The sequence below is a fragment of the Lathamus discolor genome, chromosome 2, assembly GCF_037157495.1.
Source record: "Lathamus discolor isolate bLatDis1 chromosome 2, bLatDis1.hap1, whole genome shotgun sequence".
NCBI lineage: Eukaryota > Metazoa > Chordata > Aves > Psittaciformes > Psittacidae > Lathamus > Lathamus discolor.
In genome coordinates this window covers 71,754,353-71,768,910 of record NC_088885.1, presented here as the reverse complement: position 1 = coordinate 71,768,910, position 14,558 = coordinate 71,754,353, and the positions used below count along the sequence as shown (strand labels likewise).

The following is a 14,558-nucleotide window of genomic DNA, read 5'->3' as shown; positions in this document are numbered from 1 at the left end:
TTCTGTTATTTTTTTTGCAAGTATGGGAAATCTTGCCAGTTAATAGCTGGGAATGTTTTTAGAAGAAATTAAAGCATCCCTTCCTCCCCTCCAAACCCATTGCTGATGTTACATAAAATTGCAGAATGCCAACATGGCAGAATTTTAACAAGTTAAACTAAAGATGCTTAAAACATGAAGCAAAACTTGATAAAAGTATTCAGGTACCAACCTCTAAGATTACTCTGTTTGGGAAGAAGGCGGCAGCTGGATATAAAGGTTTTGTTGTCTGTTGTGGGAGCGAGTGAAGATAGATGAGTTTCTGGCTTTTGTTATGCTTTTCTGACAGTTGAGGTTAGGGAATGGTGTGGATTTTGGCTTAAATCAGCTTCTTTTAACAAGGAAAAATTAGTTATTAATTGCTTGGGAAGGTGCTTGGCTGTTGTGTTTTAGTTCAAGTAATTGCCTCTGGGACTCCTGATACTTTTTTATTTCCTGTTTTTTATCGTAGAAAAATGTAGAGCCAGATATATGAAGATATAAAAGATATTCCAAGTGTGGTTTACGCATGTAGGAAAGCTGCTATTTCAGAAGAGGATATTGTCCATTTGTAGAAGCTTGACAGTGTTTTAAGCTTATTTTGGGGCATTGGACTCTAATGATGTTTTCAGAAGGGTGCACAATTCACCATCTTGAAGTGTCAACACCCTCTCCTGAATGCAGTTTCTTAACAGAATGGCATGGAGCGGGGCCATCCTGTTCTGTTAAATGGGATTACTTCTATTAAATTTTCCTTCTTTAAGAAAACCTTGGTAAATACATGTAAAAACATTTTTTAAAGTCATTGTAAGTGCTGTAATTATTGGGAACAGGAGTTGGAAACCTCTTTCTTAAGCTTGGTCCAGCAAATAGTAGTGAATTAAATGGAATTTGCTGTTTCTGAAGTAAATTTTCATTCTAGAGCAAAGCTGAAACAATTGTACTCTGGCAAGAACTCTGCAATCCCCACAAAAGGGGAGTCAAGAGATAATTTTGCCATACACTTTACGCTTTCTAGGAAGCAACTGTTATATTAGACTTACCCTGGCATTAGCCTCATTTTGAAGCTTCTATGAAGATATGACCTCTTTGCAAAGTTCTGTGCCATGGAGCTGAGAGAGGACAGGTGGATTCTCTTGCTCCACGTGATGGATAAAAGTTAACAGAATAAATACCCTTCTGGCATGGCAGCTTTACAGTCTGCTGTGGCAAGGCAGAAAGACACAACGGCTATGCAAACATGCTGTTCCTCTCCATGCAACTTGTTCTCTAGGATTAGGAGACTTGCTTTTGGGTAATACTCTGCTGAAATGGATTTTGCTAGCCTTGACTGGGTTGAGCAACAGAGACTAGAATGTGCCCCCAAATCAAAGCCATGATTGTCAAGCTGTGTGGGCATCAGTTAAGGGTGGTGCTGGGATGCTGGTCTTCATGGACTTGTCTAGATGATGGTTGGGTTTTTTGTCAGATACTTGTTTTTAGTAATTTAGAATGTGTCAGTGGAGATAGGATAGAACAAGGAAGCTGTGGTTCTCCCTGGTCAGCTAACATATTCAAGCACAGCTTGCCCTGCCTGTGTGGTCTAAAACACATCTTTTGTCCTAGTCTAGACAAGTCAAATGACACTGTGTGCTTGGCCCAACCAAACAGAAAATCCTCTGGTAAGCAGAGCAGTCTTGGCCACTGTTAAGGTGACTCATCCCAAAGGAAATGGGTTAAAACCCTTTGCAGGCAGAGGCTATAATCCTCTGGTTCCCAGGGTTCTTTAAGACTGTAGGAATCAACAAGATATGCTGAACATGGCATGCCATTCTGTCCTGAGTTCATGTGAATGAAATCATTCCTCTTGGTGAGGCTTAAGGCTGGTTTTTTGAGTGAAAGAAATGAAGAAAAGGTAAGATTTTGCTAGAGTATCAGAGCGGAAGGTATGTGTGTATGGGTGTGCTTGTGGCAGGGGAGCAAACTGCGAAGTGTGAGAAGGTGTTCATCAAGTCCTGGTGTTTCCTTATTGTAGAAGACAAGGAGGAAGAACTCTCCTCAAAGTTCAAACAAACAAGCCTAGCAACTGTGTTATGAGCAAAGGACAGGGTGCAGAACACCCTCAGCCTGTTTTTATTGCCAGTGTTGTAAAAGTAGAGTCATTTTACCAGGACTTCTGTGCTTGGTTTGGAGCTACGGCTTTAAGTAGGCCAGCACAGACTGTTTTGTCATGTGATCATGTAAGTGATGCTCAATCTCCCTAACTGTATTTCTTTGTAAACCACAGGGCAAACGTCTCACTCCTTTTTGCTCCCCCAGTAGTTAATATAGAAACGATTATGGACATCACCTCTGGAGTGGTGCACCAGCATGCGTTGCCTTGGTGGTGGTACCAGCCTTCCTCCCTCCCTCCCTTTAGGAATGCATCCCCAGCAGCAGCGGCAATGTGCTGGGGTGGGCAGAAGCTTCTGCCTAGCTTCCTTGTGGTCCTTTAATCCTTCCATTGTAGTGCTGTTGTGTAAATACAGCCTCTTGCCCTCAGAGCTGCCCTCTGTCTGTCCCAGCTCCCCTCTGCTAAGCAGCAGAAAAGGTAAGGCTGTCTGGCAGTTCGATGATCAGTATGTGAGCAGCTAATTTACAGGGTGGGTCATTACCCTTCCAGATACTGTCAAATGAACAACTTTAAATCACAGGGTTAGCTGTTCAAAGCCAGATGAAAAGACACCCTGCATTGTCTTCCTCAATACTGCTTTTTAATGTAAAGCCCCGAGCTGGGAGCACCTCATTGTTTACTTGCAGCAGAATAAACAATACTTAATCCACTGATTGTGTGAGAGGGGCTCCCCCTTGGGAGAGTATCTCTTGATTATGTAAAATCCTAAATCGTGCATCTTTGTCTCCTAATTACAGTAAGAACTGCCCTGCTCTTGGGAGCAATAATAGGGCCCTTTGTGCTGCTGACAGTAGGCTGTGGCACTGCATCTCCTTCATGGCATTATGCCCCCTGGTCAGTCTCTGTCCCTTTGAAGCCCTGGGACCTGCACCCTAATTAGTGACATGAGCTTGTTCCTGCAGGGTTGCCTGCAGTGGGAGGTGGCTCAGGGGTGCTTTCTGACCCCCTTTGCCCTCTCTACCTGGATTATTTAAAGAAGATGCCTGTTTCCCTGCAGCTGGGGCCTCAGGACACCATCTATTTTGGTGAGTTTGTATCTGAGTGCTGATATAATTAGCAGAGCACTGAAACGTTCTGCAGCCAATAGGGAAAATGAGAAACCTCGAGGAGCGGGAGAACTCTGGAAACTTTAGTGGTGGAGAGTTGCTGTCAAACATGGTAATGTGCTTATAAAGGTCAGCTGACAGACAGCTCTGAGCAACATCAGCAGTGCAAAGGAGATGGGAGGATTTCCTGGGGAGAAACAGTTTGAGGCGCTATGTGAGATTTCTTCTCCTTCCTTTGGCAAATACAGTGGAACAGGCTTAAAGTAAAATGTGTGGCTTTTAATAAAGTACATGCACTGCAGAACTCTTCTGTTGGGTTTCACTATAACCAGAGCGTACCCTTTATATTTCCTCTCCTCCTCCAGGAGGCTTCTTACAGCACTCTGTACCTGCACCTAAGAGTGGTTTAATTTTTCCTTCCTTGCAGCAGCAGTGAGATGTTTATGCTGCCTCTTGTGCCCGTGTATTTTCCTGAGGAGAGAAGGAGGGAGATGGTGATGTTGTGGCAGTTTACCTCCTTTCTTGGAGACATGTTTCAGCATTAGGTCTTGGCAAGGATAGTTGTGCGATTTGAATGTGGTAAAAGCCTGGAAAATTAATGAGTGTCACGGGGGCTTTCTAATGACATTTGGTTCAGTGTGGCATTGACTTCAGTGATGGGATTTGGTTTTGCTTACTTCTCACAAGAAATAGACACTGCGGAGTGTGAAAGGCACTGTCTGCCTCAGTCACTGAGCTGACCTAGTGACCAGAACCAGTAGATGCCTGTTGCCATGAATGGATTCAGGGCAGATTAAGTTTTTTGACCTTTTACAGAGCATGTCCAAACAGTGATATAATATATTAAGCTTTGTAACTTGCCAAATCCCAGGCATATTTTCACAAGGACAGCAAAAGCAGCTCTCTTGCCGCAGGGTAACGTGCTTCTGTAGAACTTCCAAACAAAGAAAACCAAAAGCCATTCACAGTCTACCTTGTTCTTCAAAACAGCTGACCCAAGTTTTGCTGAAACTTGTAAAGTCAAATTGGCTAGAGACTGAATGCCACTATGGAAACCTGTTGTTTTGAACAGTCAGATCAGTAACAGGCATAGCAACAGAATAGCTCAGTTCCTGGAATGGAAAGTGTCAGGATGCCCTGACTGTTGGTGACTGTTTTCATTTACCTCCGGTTTTGCCAGGGTAACTACTGTGAGTTTTTGTTTCTGAAAAGACTCCCAAGTGGAAAATGTTGTCATTGTGTCTTCGTGTTACCTGGCTTCACACCTGGGAGTGGACAACTTAAGTGCGCTAGGAATGGTGTCCTGGACTCTGTGTGAAAAGTGTTTCACAAGATATGAAGTGCAGCTTGTGATTAAGTCAGGCTGGTCACCAGGTTTTCCCATTTGCTAGCACATCCCCATTCTTAAGTGCATGGTGCCAGCTGGTGGGATGCTGCAAGGCACGCCAGGCCTATGTCCCTGGGTAATGATCTTAAATCATTATATCAAATACACATGAGCCGCCCTTTTAAAGTCAAGACAAAAGGAAGTGGGTTTGAGTCAAAATGGTTCCAGCTACTTAGAACATTACATGTTTATTGCGCAGTTACTCTTCTTCAGCACAGTTCTGCACATAGGCTTTGGGGAGATAAAGTAACCAAGAAAATAAATTAATGGAAATTTAAAGTGTGTGGAGATGATTTCAATCATTAGCACCAGTAGAGAAGACTAGTACAAGACTAAGTTGTGTGTGGAGCAGCAGTGTGACAGAGTAAAAGTACATGGTACAGGATGTAAAAGAAAAAAAGCACCAGAAAAAGCCCCTTGAGCTTCATTCCTGTTTCTGCCAATGCCTACTTAAGCAGCTTTAGGAATACACTTCCTATCTTTTCTCTCCTTTTATAGTAGGGAATAATCCTGCTGACTTAATTCTTGTGAAGCGTGTTGCTTTCTACACATGGTCAGCTTTTTGTGGGAAGAGGGTGTTAGTGACACCCTCTTACTGCAAACTTAGAGGAGTGAACGTGGCTGAAAACTAAATGTTGTTTGCAATTTATATTACTTGTGAGACAAAACTACAGGTTCATGGTGGGGAGAGGAAGTTTTTTTCCTAGTAGTTGACACTGCTGCTACTGGAAGCAACTTGAAGCATGAATGACAAGTAGTATTCATGCACCATCTCTGTCACAGCTGTTGGTGAGCACGTGGATAAACCTCATTCCTTGTTAGCACTTCAAAATATGTAGTCCTGTACGCTTTTAATGCAGCTGGATAATTCAGAGGTGGTTGTGTCTTACATGATTGTGGAGTACCAAGAGAGGAATGGAGAGCACTCTAGCATAGAGGTTCATGGAACGGCTCTGGTAAATGCTAGGACCGAAAATAGGCTGCGGTACAATGCAACTCTTAATGTTGATAAGGCAGAGGAGAGGATACGCAAGCAAGCTGCTGGTTGCATCCTTTTACTGAGCAAATGGAGAAGTAAAATCAGTGGGTTGAGCATCTGCATGCTGGCTTGCAGAAGCAGACCAGAACTGAATTTTAAGTGCTTTCTGAAGTTTCTGTTCAGAAACAAAAATGGGAAATATCTGAAGAGCAGCATGAGTCCAACGCTGACCTGGAAGTGGTCATCTCACATCAAGGAGCTCATTGTGTGGGGAGACCGGGAATCCAGAGCAGCCGGGTAAAAATAACGGCTAGTGAATGGACAGGGAGTAATGCTCTCATGTGAAACTGGTGTATCACATGGTGTTGAATATCTTAGCTCGGTTGCAAGAATAGAAAGTGGGTAAAATGCAAAGCTGGCTGTGGAGGAAAGCATCTCGTAAAAGGGAATCCAGGAGGGAAGGAGTGTTGTGCCAAAATAGGTTGTTAGCGTGCCTGCCTGATCCTGGTGACCAGGGTTTGTTTGTACGCAGGCTCTCTCAAAGTGCTGGCTGCTGCTTACTGTGTTAGCAGTCATGTCTGCGTGCTGAGCATAGCTTACCTGCAAATGTTGATAAGGGCAAGGGTGTTCAGTCCAGACTGGGCTGCACCTATTTGTGAGCCCTGTTGTCGTCAGTGGATGGTTATAGGATAGACAAGCACCTCTAGATATGTTTCTACTTGTGAAAATCAGTACTGCTTTTAACATGGTCAGTACATAGGGTTTGGCTTTCTTTTACTCACTCCATTGTGCATTTTAAAACTGCACAAGTACTTGGCTTCCATATATGAAAGATGTGCTGAAAGGCAGGAGGGGCTTTCCTTTTCTTACCCCAAAAGAATACCAGAAGGTCCACTTGAGTTTGTATACACAGATAATGAGTTTTATTCTGGATGCTGTGCAGCTTCCAATTTTGGTACCTGTAGAGGACAGGTCAGCATTTTCTTCTTCCCAGGTATGCTTCCCCTAATTATTAAACCCTTCATTGTTACTTAAGTTGATCTTCAGCTCTTGCTTCAGGATTCTGTCCAGCCGATTTCTTGACACTTAAGTCATTATGAGCAAATGAAATACTTGTTTGTGCAAGTGTCTTCAGGCCATCCCCCATTTTCCCTTTATTTGTTCTTAGTAGCACGAGAATTCTGTTGAAGTAAATGGTAGAGTGAGCTAGTGTGCCACTGGGGCAGAGGTATTTAAATATGGCACTGTCGAAGTATTGTTGGTACATGCAATTCATTACAGTTTTGGGAAGAAGTGAAATCTTTTCCTGAGTTTACTTTGCTTACACATAAAGAAAAAGATGGCACAGGATGGCTCATGCCTTTTTATTAAATCTTACAACAGTTAGCTTCGCTTGAGTTACTCTGACTGTGGGGGTCAAAGTGTAACTGGTATGCTTGTATGGGCACTGGCTCTGCTGTATGCTGATCAGTTTCTGAAGCACGACATCACCCTGGTTTATATCAGATCTGTCCTGGCTCCTACACAATACTTTTCTTGCCTGGACCACAGCGCAGCTGTAGGAATGCACATAGCATTGTGCATCCCTCTATTAATAGAAGGGCTGGTGCAGTGGTTTCAGCTTTTGCTGTACTCAAGGGTGACTTCTTTGAGGGAGAGGATTACAGGGAGTGATAGAACACGTTGGTAACAAAGTCCGACAGCAGTGGGGAAGTGGGAGGGAGTGAAAGTTAAAAGTCAAGTCCCATCTTTGCTGAGGAGGTGAAACAGCATGCGCTGAAGCTTCTGGTGAGCTGTGTCCATCCCCCTGCACACTGGAAAGGGGAGGGGAGACTCTCCAGCCTGCCAGGAAGTTGGTTCCTGGTGCTGCTGTGCCACTTGTGGTTTCAGCACAGACCCATAACATTGGGCAAGATGGAGACAGGAGAGTAGCAGGTCCTTTGGGGTGAGACACGCTGTGATGCTGCGGGGGAAGGAGGCAGGACTGGTCATTGCAGGACAGCAGGAGGACCCACAGGGATCCCTGGGAGGCAGGCAGGAGCGGCGTTCGCAGCACTGCTGCTTTTCCATCACTCATCTGAAGCAAGTGGGAGAGATTAGTGCAGCTGTTGGATGTTATTTCCCAGGGCTCTGGGTGGGGAGGCCAGGAACGGTTTTTCATCCAAAAGGAGATAAGTATCTGGACCTGGGTGGGGTTACACAGGAGCAGAAACCAATTTGCTGTCTCTCATCTCCCTCCCTTTATCTTGCCCCCAAAAAAGAGAGAGAAGCAAAGGAATCCTTTCGTGAAGGGGAATGTGTATCTGTAACCAGCTAGTTTTAATTTCATAGGTGGCGAAAGCCCTTAGGTTTAAAACTATCCTTCCCCCATCTCCCCCTCCTTGTCAGCCTCCTCTGCAGCACGTGTTAATGGTGTGGAGGCAGGGAGCCTGCTCCCATCCCTGGTACGGACATGAGTCAACAGCAGGGAATTGCCCATCTTTCTCTTGTGCCCAGTTGTATTATTTTTAGATCAGCACAGGATTTTCTTTGCTCCTAAGGAGAGCTGCATTAATTCTACCAATAATGTGAGACAGAAAGAATAACAAAGGTAGAAATTTTTATATGTAGCTGGCTTTTATACTTTAGCTGACTTAATATAACGTAACTGTGTATTAATGACTTCTGTCTCAGGATGCGTTTCATTCTTGTCTTGTTTTCCTTGCTTTTGTTTGTGGCAGTTGCTAAAGAGCACAGACAGGAAGGGAACAAAATGGTTTCAAGCTTTTTATTTTAGATAAGGCATAGAAAACTAACATTGTTCTTACTTGTTGACATCCACAACATGGGCAACATAGTGAGCTGCATGGGTGAAGACTTTAGGTTTTGGTCTACTCTTGTGTGTTTTCAGCAGTATAAGTAGAAGAATGCTAAATGTCACTTTTCCACTGCCAGTCCAGGGTAATGCATAGCAAAGTATTTGTTTAATTTCTTGGTAACAGAATGATGGATATAAATATTTGGCATTTGCATCTTGAATACTGAAATATAAAATTTAGAAGGACTGAATGTTTGACTGTGTTAAGCTTAATTAAAATTAAGGCTGATTAATTTTGCTTTAAATTTGGCTTTGCATTTCCTTCCTAAAATGTCTTTCCTTTTCTTAAAGAAAAAAAGCCATTCCAGTGCTGACAAATTGGAATTAGCTCAGTGAAGAGTGTAATGCGAGGCAGCAGGCATCACTTATGTAAACTTTCCTTGCAACAGGCAAGGTGCTGCTTGTTGTAAGTGTAGCAAATCCTGGCTTGCTTCTTAATAAGCTGCACAAAGCATTGATTATTTCTTAATGCCTGTTAAAATGTTTTTATATCTTAGTAGCATTACAGTTTTTGAGAATACTTACTTTAGTAGAAATCTTTTTAATGGTGTGGTTTTACACAGAGACCTTGTCTGCATTAAAGAAATCCAAACTTTAAGATGTGCACTGGTGTAGTTAAACAGACTCTCCTGGTATGATATGTGGCCTGAGCCCCAAGGTCAGCCTGGTCATTGCACTGTCATCCTGCAGTTACATCGTAGCTCTGTTTTTGTGCTTTAGCATTTCTGTTTTCCCACCTGCTTGCTTTGTACACTTCTGCTAGCAAGTCAGAACTCTTAGTATTAAGTTTGCACTGAACAAATAGAAGTTGACTCCAAAACATAAAGGCAGTTGAGAATGAAGCTCACTTTAAAGTGTCCTTACCTGCCAGAAGCAACTGGATCTCTGTGCTTAGAACTGCTTTCTGATCTTTGTTCTGTAATCATATTTATAGAAAAATGGAAAACTGTGGCCAAGGCTAGCAATCACATGCATCACAGCAGCTTTTATTAGCTACATCTGGAAACTTACCTTGCAAGTAGAGTGCTTTTATCTCCACTCAGGTGTTGAGCCATTGCTCTGCCTGTTCTGCTAACAGTGTCAGAACCTGTTCCCATCTCTGTTCTCTGCATCCGTACCATCCCTGTTTGACTTGGCACTACACATGAGCAGACTTATGAATTTCTAAGGAGAGGGGGAGTTTTTTGGTGTTTTGTTTTTTTAAAGTTCATCATGAGCAAAGTATTGCCATATGTTTCAGATACTTTATTTGATGTGCTGGACTTTTCAAACTTCCCACTATTATTTAACTGTATTTTTTAAAGCAGTTGAAGCAATATGAAAAACTGGTCCTATCACCTAGGATTACTCTCTCTTATCCTTCTTAGACTGTAGGTTTAGATTTAAAAATACTGAAGGCATGGACACTACCAAAGATGGAAAATAGTACTGATGGCAAAACAGAGAAATTAATGGTTAGGCTTCCTTAAAAAACAAAGAAATGCTTACAGTTAGTGCATTGTTAGGCATGTCAGCTTACTCCATTTTAAATTAACACAAGCCTTAGTCAGTGCAGCATGGTGCTTGCCTTAACTAGTTAGGTTTTGAAGTTTAGTACCTGTAAGTTTTTCTTGAAGGTGGTACACATTCATAACTGCATCTGTATTGCTAATTGTATTCAAAGCTCAAGCCGTGTCATTTGAGAGAAACTCGGACTGCCTTCGTACTTAAGGTGAGGGGGAGAGAACGTGAGAAAACCACACACAGACATGGACACAAAAAAAGATGATGTGCATATACTTGTGCAAATGTTCCATGTATTTTAAATAGCTTGCACTTGCAGCGAAGACTGACAAGCCCAAGTGAGGTCTGCAGAGCCTGAGAGACCTCCTGAGCCAGCGACATGATGGCACCCATCAGTATCAGGAAGAGCTTTACAATGACCTCCCTTGTCCTTGGCGAGTGACGTGGGTGCAAGGTGCCTGCACAGTTGCTGTAGCCTGACAGGCCACCTACTTGCCTGGGAAGCCTGCCCCAGAGAAGCTGCTCCACACGTTTCTCAGGCTGTTTTTATTCCAGCTCTTCAAGCTGTGGCTGCCTGTACAGGTGTGCTTGGACCGTGGAGGAAGGGAAGGCATCCACAGGTCCCTCCGGTGCTCCAGCTCTGTGTGATCCTGTGAACTGTGATGCCAGGGGCAGGTGCTGAGCCAGGGTGCAGTGCATTTGTATGCCTCAGAGTGCCTACATCTTGAGATGACAGGAGTGATATATCTGGAGTTTTCCTTTTTTCAGCCAGGAGCTTCTTTTTGACAGAATGGAAAAAGAGTTTAATCCTTTTCCTGACTTCTCCTTTTTCTTGCTGCTTCTTCACTCGCAGCAAGGAAACCAAAAGAGAAGACTAAAGCAGAAAGAGAAAAATAGAGGGGTTTTGAATTCTATGCATTATAAAAGACAGAAAGTACTAGTACAAGATACTGCTTTTGTTTTGGGGGAGGGGATGCGGTTCCCTTTGCATAGAAAACAGCAATTTTAAATTGCAAATTTTTACTGTCCTGAGGCATAGTAGTTGATACAGGTGTACTGCAAAGGACTTTCACACGGGTCTTTGCTCTGAAAGCTTAACTCTCAAGTGCAGCTTTTGATGGGAACCCTAAATAAACCAGTGCTTGAAGTCTGGGAGGTGAAGGAGTGTGAGATGGATGAGGTGCACCTTCCTGCTGGGGTGGATGACAGTTGGCTGCTTGGCCAGGAGCACTGGCTCCTGCTCAGCCCAAACTGTGGCAGGCGCCGGCTCTCCCAGTAGCAGTGTGGTCCCATCAATGATAGCTGTGCTTTCCCTGTCACACACAAGGGGATACAGCTTCTGCATTGGGTTGCTGGCACAGGGAAGGCCAGGCACATCAGGGACCCCCAGGTGAGGGTCTGTGTCCCTCTGCAGAAGAGCTGGCCCCACAGGCCACCAGTGATGCTCTTTTGGTGCAGGAGCATGCCAGAAGCACAGCTTGCTTTCATGCAAGGCATTTTCATCACCTTTAAAAAAGGATTTATTTCATTAGTCTGCAAGCTCTTCAGGTGACTGCTGTAACCCTTTAATGCCTTCCTTCTCCAGGGGTTTTGGTGATTGTGTGGTTTTGTTTTCACTGAAGATTAAAGCCTTGCATCATGGAATAGATGTTGCCAAGCGAGCTGGAGGAGGGCTGTAGATCTTGACACTGGGGAGAGCTATGTGTTGGCATTCCCCCTCTCCCCCACCAGAGATTGTTGTCACATTTAGCAGACCTCTTTAAGTAAACATTTGCTTCATAAATGACATTGGTTCGGCATTTAATGGAATGCAGGGACTATGCTGGCAATAATTATAAAGGTAGGATGCAAGTGAACTGACAGGGGAGAAAAGACAGGGGAGATACTAAACCTGCATTGCATAATATTTATGTCCCAGCCTTCTGGGTACTGTGATAATGAAGGCCATGTTACATATACTTCACACTTGCTTCTTTCACCACTCCGAGACTATGAGTCCAATTGCTTTGTTGGTGACTTGGTTATCTCTTTCATTTTCAGGGAATAAAAAAGGTCTGTGGAAGTTTATGTAGTGATAAAAAGAACAACAATGGGAGTTTGTTAGGGACAGGACAGGGAGGGGGTGGTTTCAGGATTTTGTCAGGAGTTGTTTCTAATTGCAGGATGTTTTTTTAATGAGTAGGCACATGTCCTTTTCCTTGATGTGGAGGGCGAAGACAGTATGGGGAGAACTAAGGCAAGGGAGAAGTGAAAATCTCCTAGTGAATATAATATTCTTGCTGACAAAATCCGACTGCTTCACATTCACTCGTGTTTGCTTCTCTGAAACTCATGCTTTGGTTGTGAGCTGAAGCTGTAACCACAAGGAACTATGTTGAGTGAACTGTGTGTCACTTGTTGAGTGCAGAGTGGATGTGACCTGTCATGCTGCAGAGCTCAAATCCCAGATATTTAAAAGGCAGTAGGCTTGTTTGTTGACATGTTGGCCAAATATTGCTGTGTAGTGTTTATTGCCTGCAGCATAACTGCATTTTCGGCATCTTTGATTTTTTTAATGCAAATTTACATTACGTGAGAAACTTCTGTTCAACTGAATTTGGGATTTGAGAAGTTAGGAAAAACAAGAAATCATAGCAATAAAGTGTCAGTGAGAAAAAACAGTGCATCTGCCTTTTTCTTTGGGGCACAGTGACTGTTAAGGGGGTGTATGAGTGCAGAAGTGTTGAACATATTTCAGGTCTTTCTCCTCTGACCCTCTTCCCCTTCAAGGAGCACTAGTTTTCCTTTAAAAAAGTGTATTTCTCATAACAGCTTTGAGAAGAATCAGTGAAAACTAATGGAAAAGACAGTGCAGAGGAAATTCATACACGTATGTTTCAGTGCTGTGCAGTAGTTAAAAAGAAGGTGCTGTTTACTCATTTGCAGCAGCTTGCTACTTAGGTCTGATTTAGGCCCTCTTTGACAGAGATTTTTTAGAAATGTCTTTTATTTTAATAGCACGTTTCAGTAAAAATGAAATGGTGTAAAGCCATTGAAGTATTTCATGTTGGACTATGGGAAGGTTGTCAGAAGGCAGTGGTCTCAGCTGCCACTTTGCCATCTGCCCACATGGGATGCTCGGATCTCATGTGCTCTATCCTTTAAACTTCTAGTGAGTGTAATGGCCAGAAACTGGTAGAAAGTGATTGTGATTAAAGTGGCCTTTCTGTGGTCATAAGTTTTCGATGTGCTGTGGCTTTGTTTTGCATATAGCAGGTTCTTGGTATCATGGCGTAAGAGGAAGGAGGCTGTTCTAATGCAAGAATGCTAGTTGTTAAGCTTGCAGCAGTCAGTAAGTCATTTCTATTTTACTCCTTTCCTTTCCAGGTGTGACATCTGTTGTATTACGTTTCGTACTCATCGGGGCTTACTGCGCCATAATGCAGTTATCCACAAGCAGCTTCCCAGAGATCCCATGGGAAAGCCTTTCATTCAGAACAACCCTTCGATTCCAGCAGGCTTCCATGACTTGGGATTCACAGACTTCTCCTGTAGGAAGTTCCCCCGCATTTCTCAGGTACTTTCTGTTCTTCATAGCTTAAGGTAACAGCTGATAACAGCATGTATCTTCTGAATTCATTGAAAGATGTGTCCTTGATGAGGCGGAGATGGGGTGTAGAATATTTTGTTTGGAAAGCACATTACCCTTATCCATGTAGGCTTCAAAAGCTTTCTGCTTTTCCTTTTTCATCTAAAGAATATTGGGATTGGGTTTCTTTTTTTCAGCATTCCAGTGGATAACTGTTGGTATAAAGATATGTAAAACTATTTTAAACGAAAACTTGGTGGTGTTAAGTCCTTGCCCCTTCCAGCCTGCCCATTATTTCTCTCCGTCCCCAAACTGTCCCACATGTAAAATAAGTAGGGAAGATACATGGTAAGCAAAACATTATTTATTTAATTTCCTGTAAAAAGGATGTAGTTGTGGTGTGAGAGATTTTATCATGAAAAGCTTCAGGATATCACCTTGCTTACTAAATGGCGACATCTTCAGTGATTTCGTCACAAAACACTCCCCAGGCACCTTTCCACTATGTTGCTTATGTGAGGTCTGAAGATACTGCATGTTTGAGGGCCAGTGGCTGGGGAAAGGCAGGGAGCTAATCTATAAATATTTCTGTGACAGCCATAAAGCTTTCTATTGGATAGTATTATTCCTCTCTCTATCATACCTGGCCTGCCTTAGTCAGTTTGGGTCTTGTGAAGCTGTATATCTATTGAAAAAACCCAAAGAAATTAATCAACAGCACAGCCCAGCAGGACCATGCTTATTCAGCGGCTGCACTTTTTTTATTCTACTTGGATTAAAGCACTGATTTCCAGCTCTTCTGGCTTCAAGGTGTTAGACCTGAAATTTGGTAGGTAATTCTCAAGTAGAGTTTTGGTGTAGAAGTTACTAAATCAGGACGAGAGATAACTTTTTAAACAACTTGGGTTTATTTCTTTTGTAATTAGTGGCAGGCACTTAACATTATTAAGGGTTTTAAATGTTGTGACTTTCCTTTTGTAACGATTTTGCTTGCATTGTGAGGCAAGACCTATGAAGTATCTGAACAAAGTGTGTAGAGTATATAAAG

General features: G+C 43.0%; 1 protein-coding gene across 5 annotated transcripts in view; it reads left to right on the top strand.

The window, feature by feature from the left end:
- The window catches only part of RREB1 (ras responsive element binding protein 1), a 125,501-nt gene that overhangs the window by 84,739 nt on the left and 26,204 nt on the right, over positions 1–14,558 (top strand). For all 5 annotated transcript variants that reach the window (XM_065667398.1, XM_065667401.1, XM_065667402.1 and 2 more), the window contains one exon: positions 13,309–13,498. In XM_065667398.1, the coding sequence (XP_065523470.1) occupies positions 13,309–13,498 (190 nt within the window). The remainder of the gene's footprint in view (positions 1–13,308; positions 13,499–14,558) is intronic.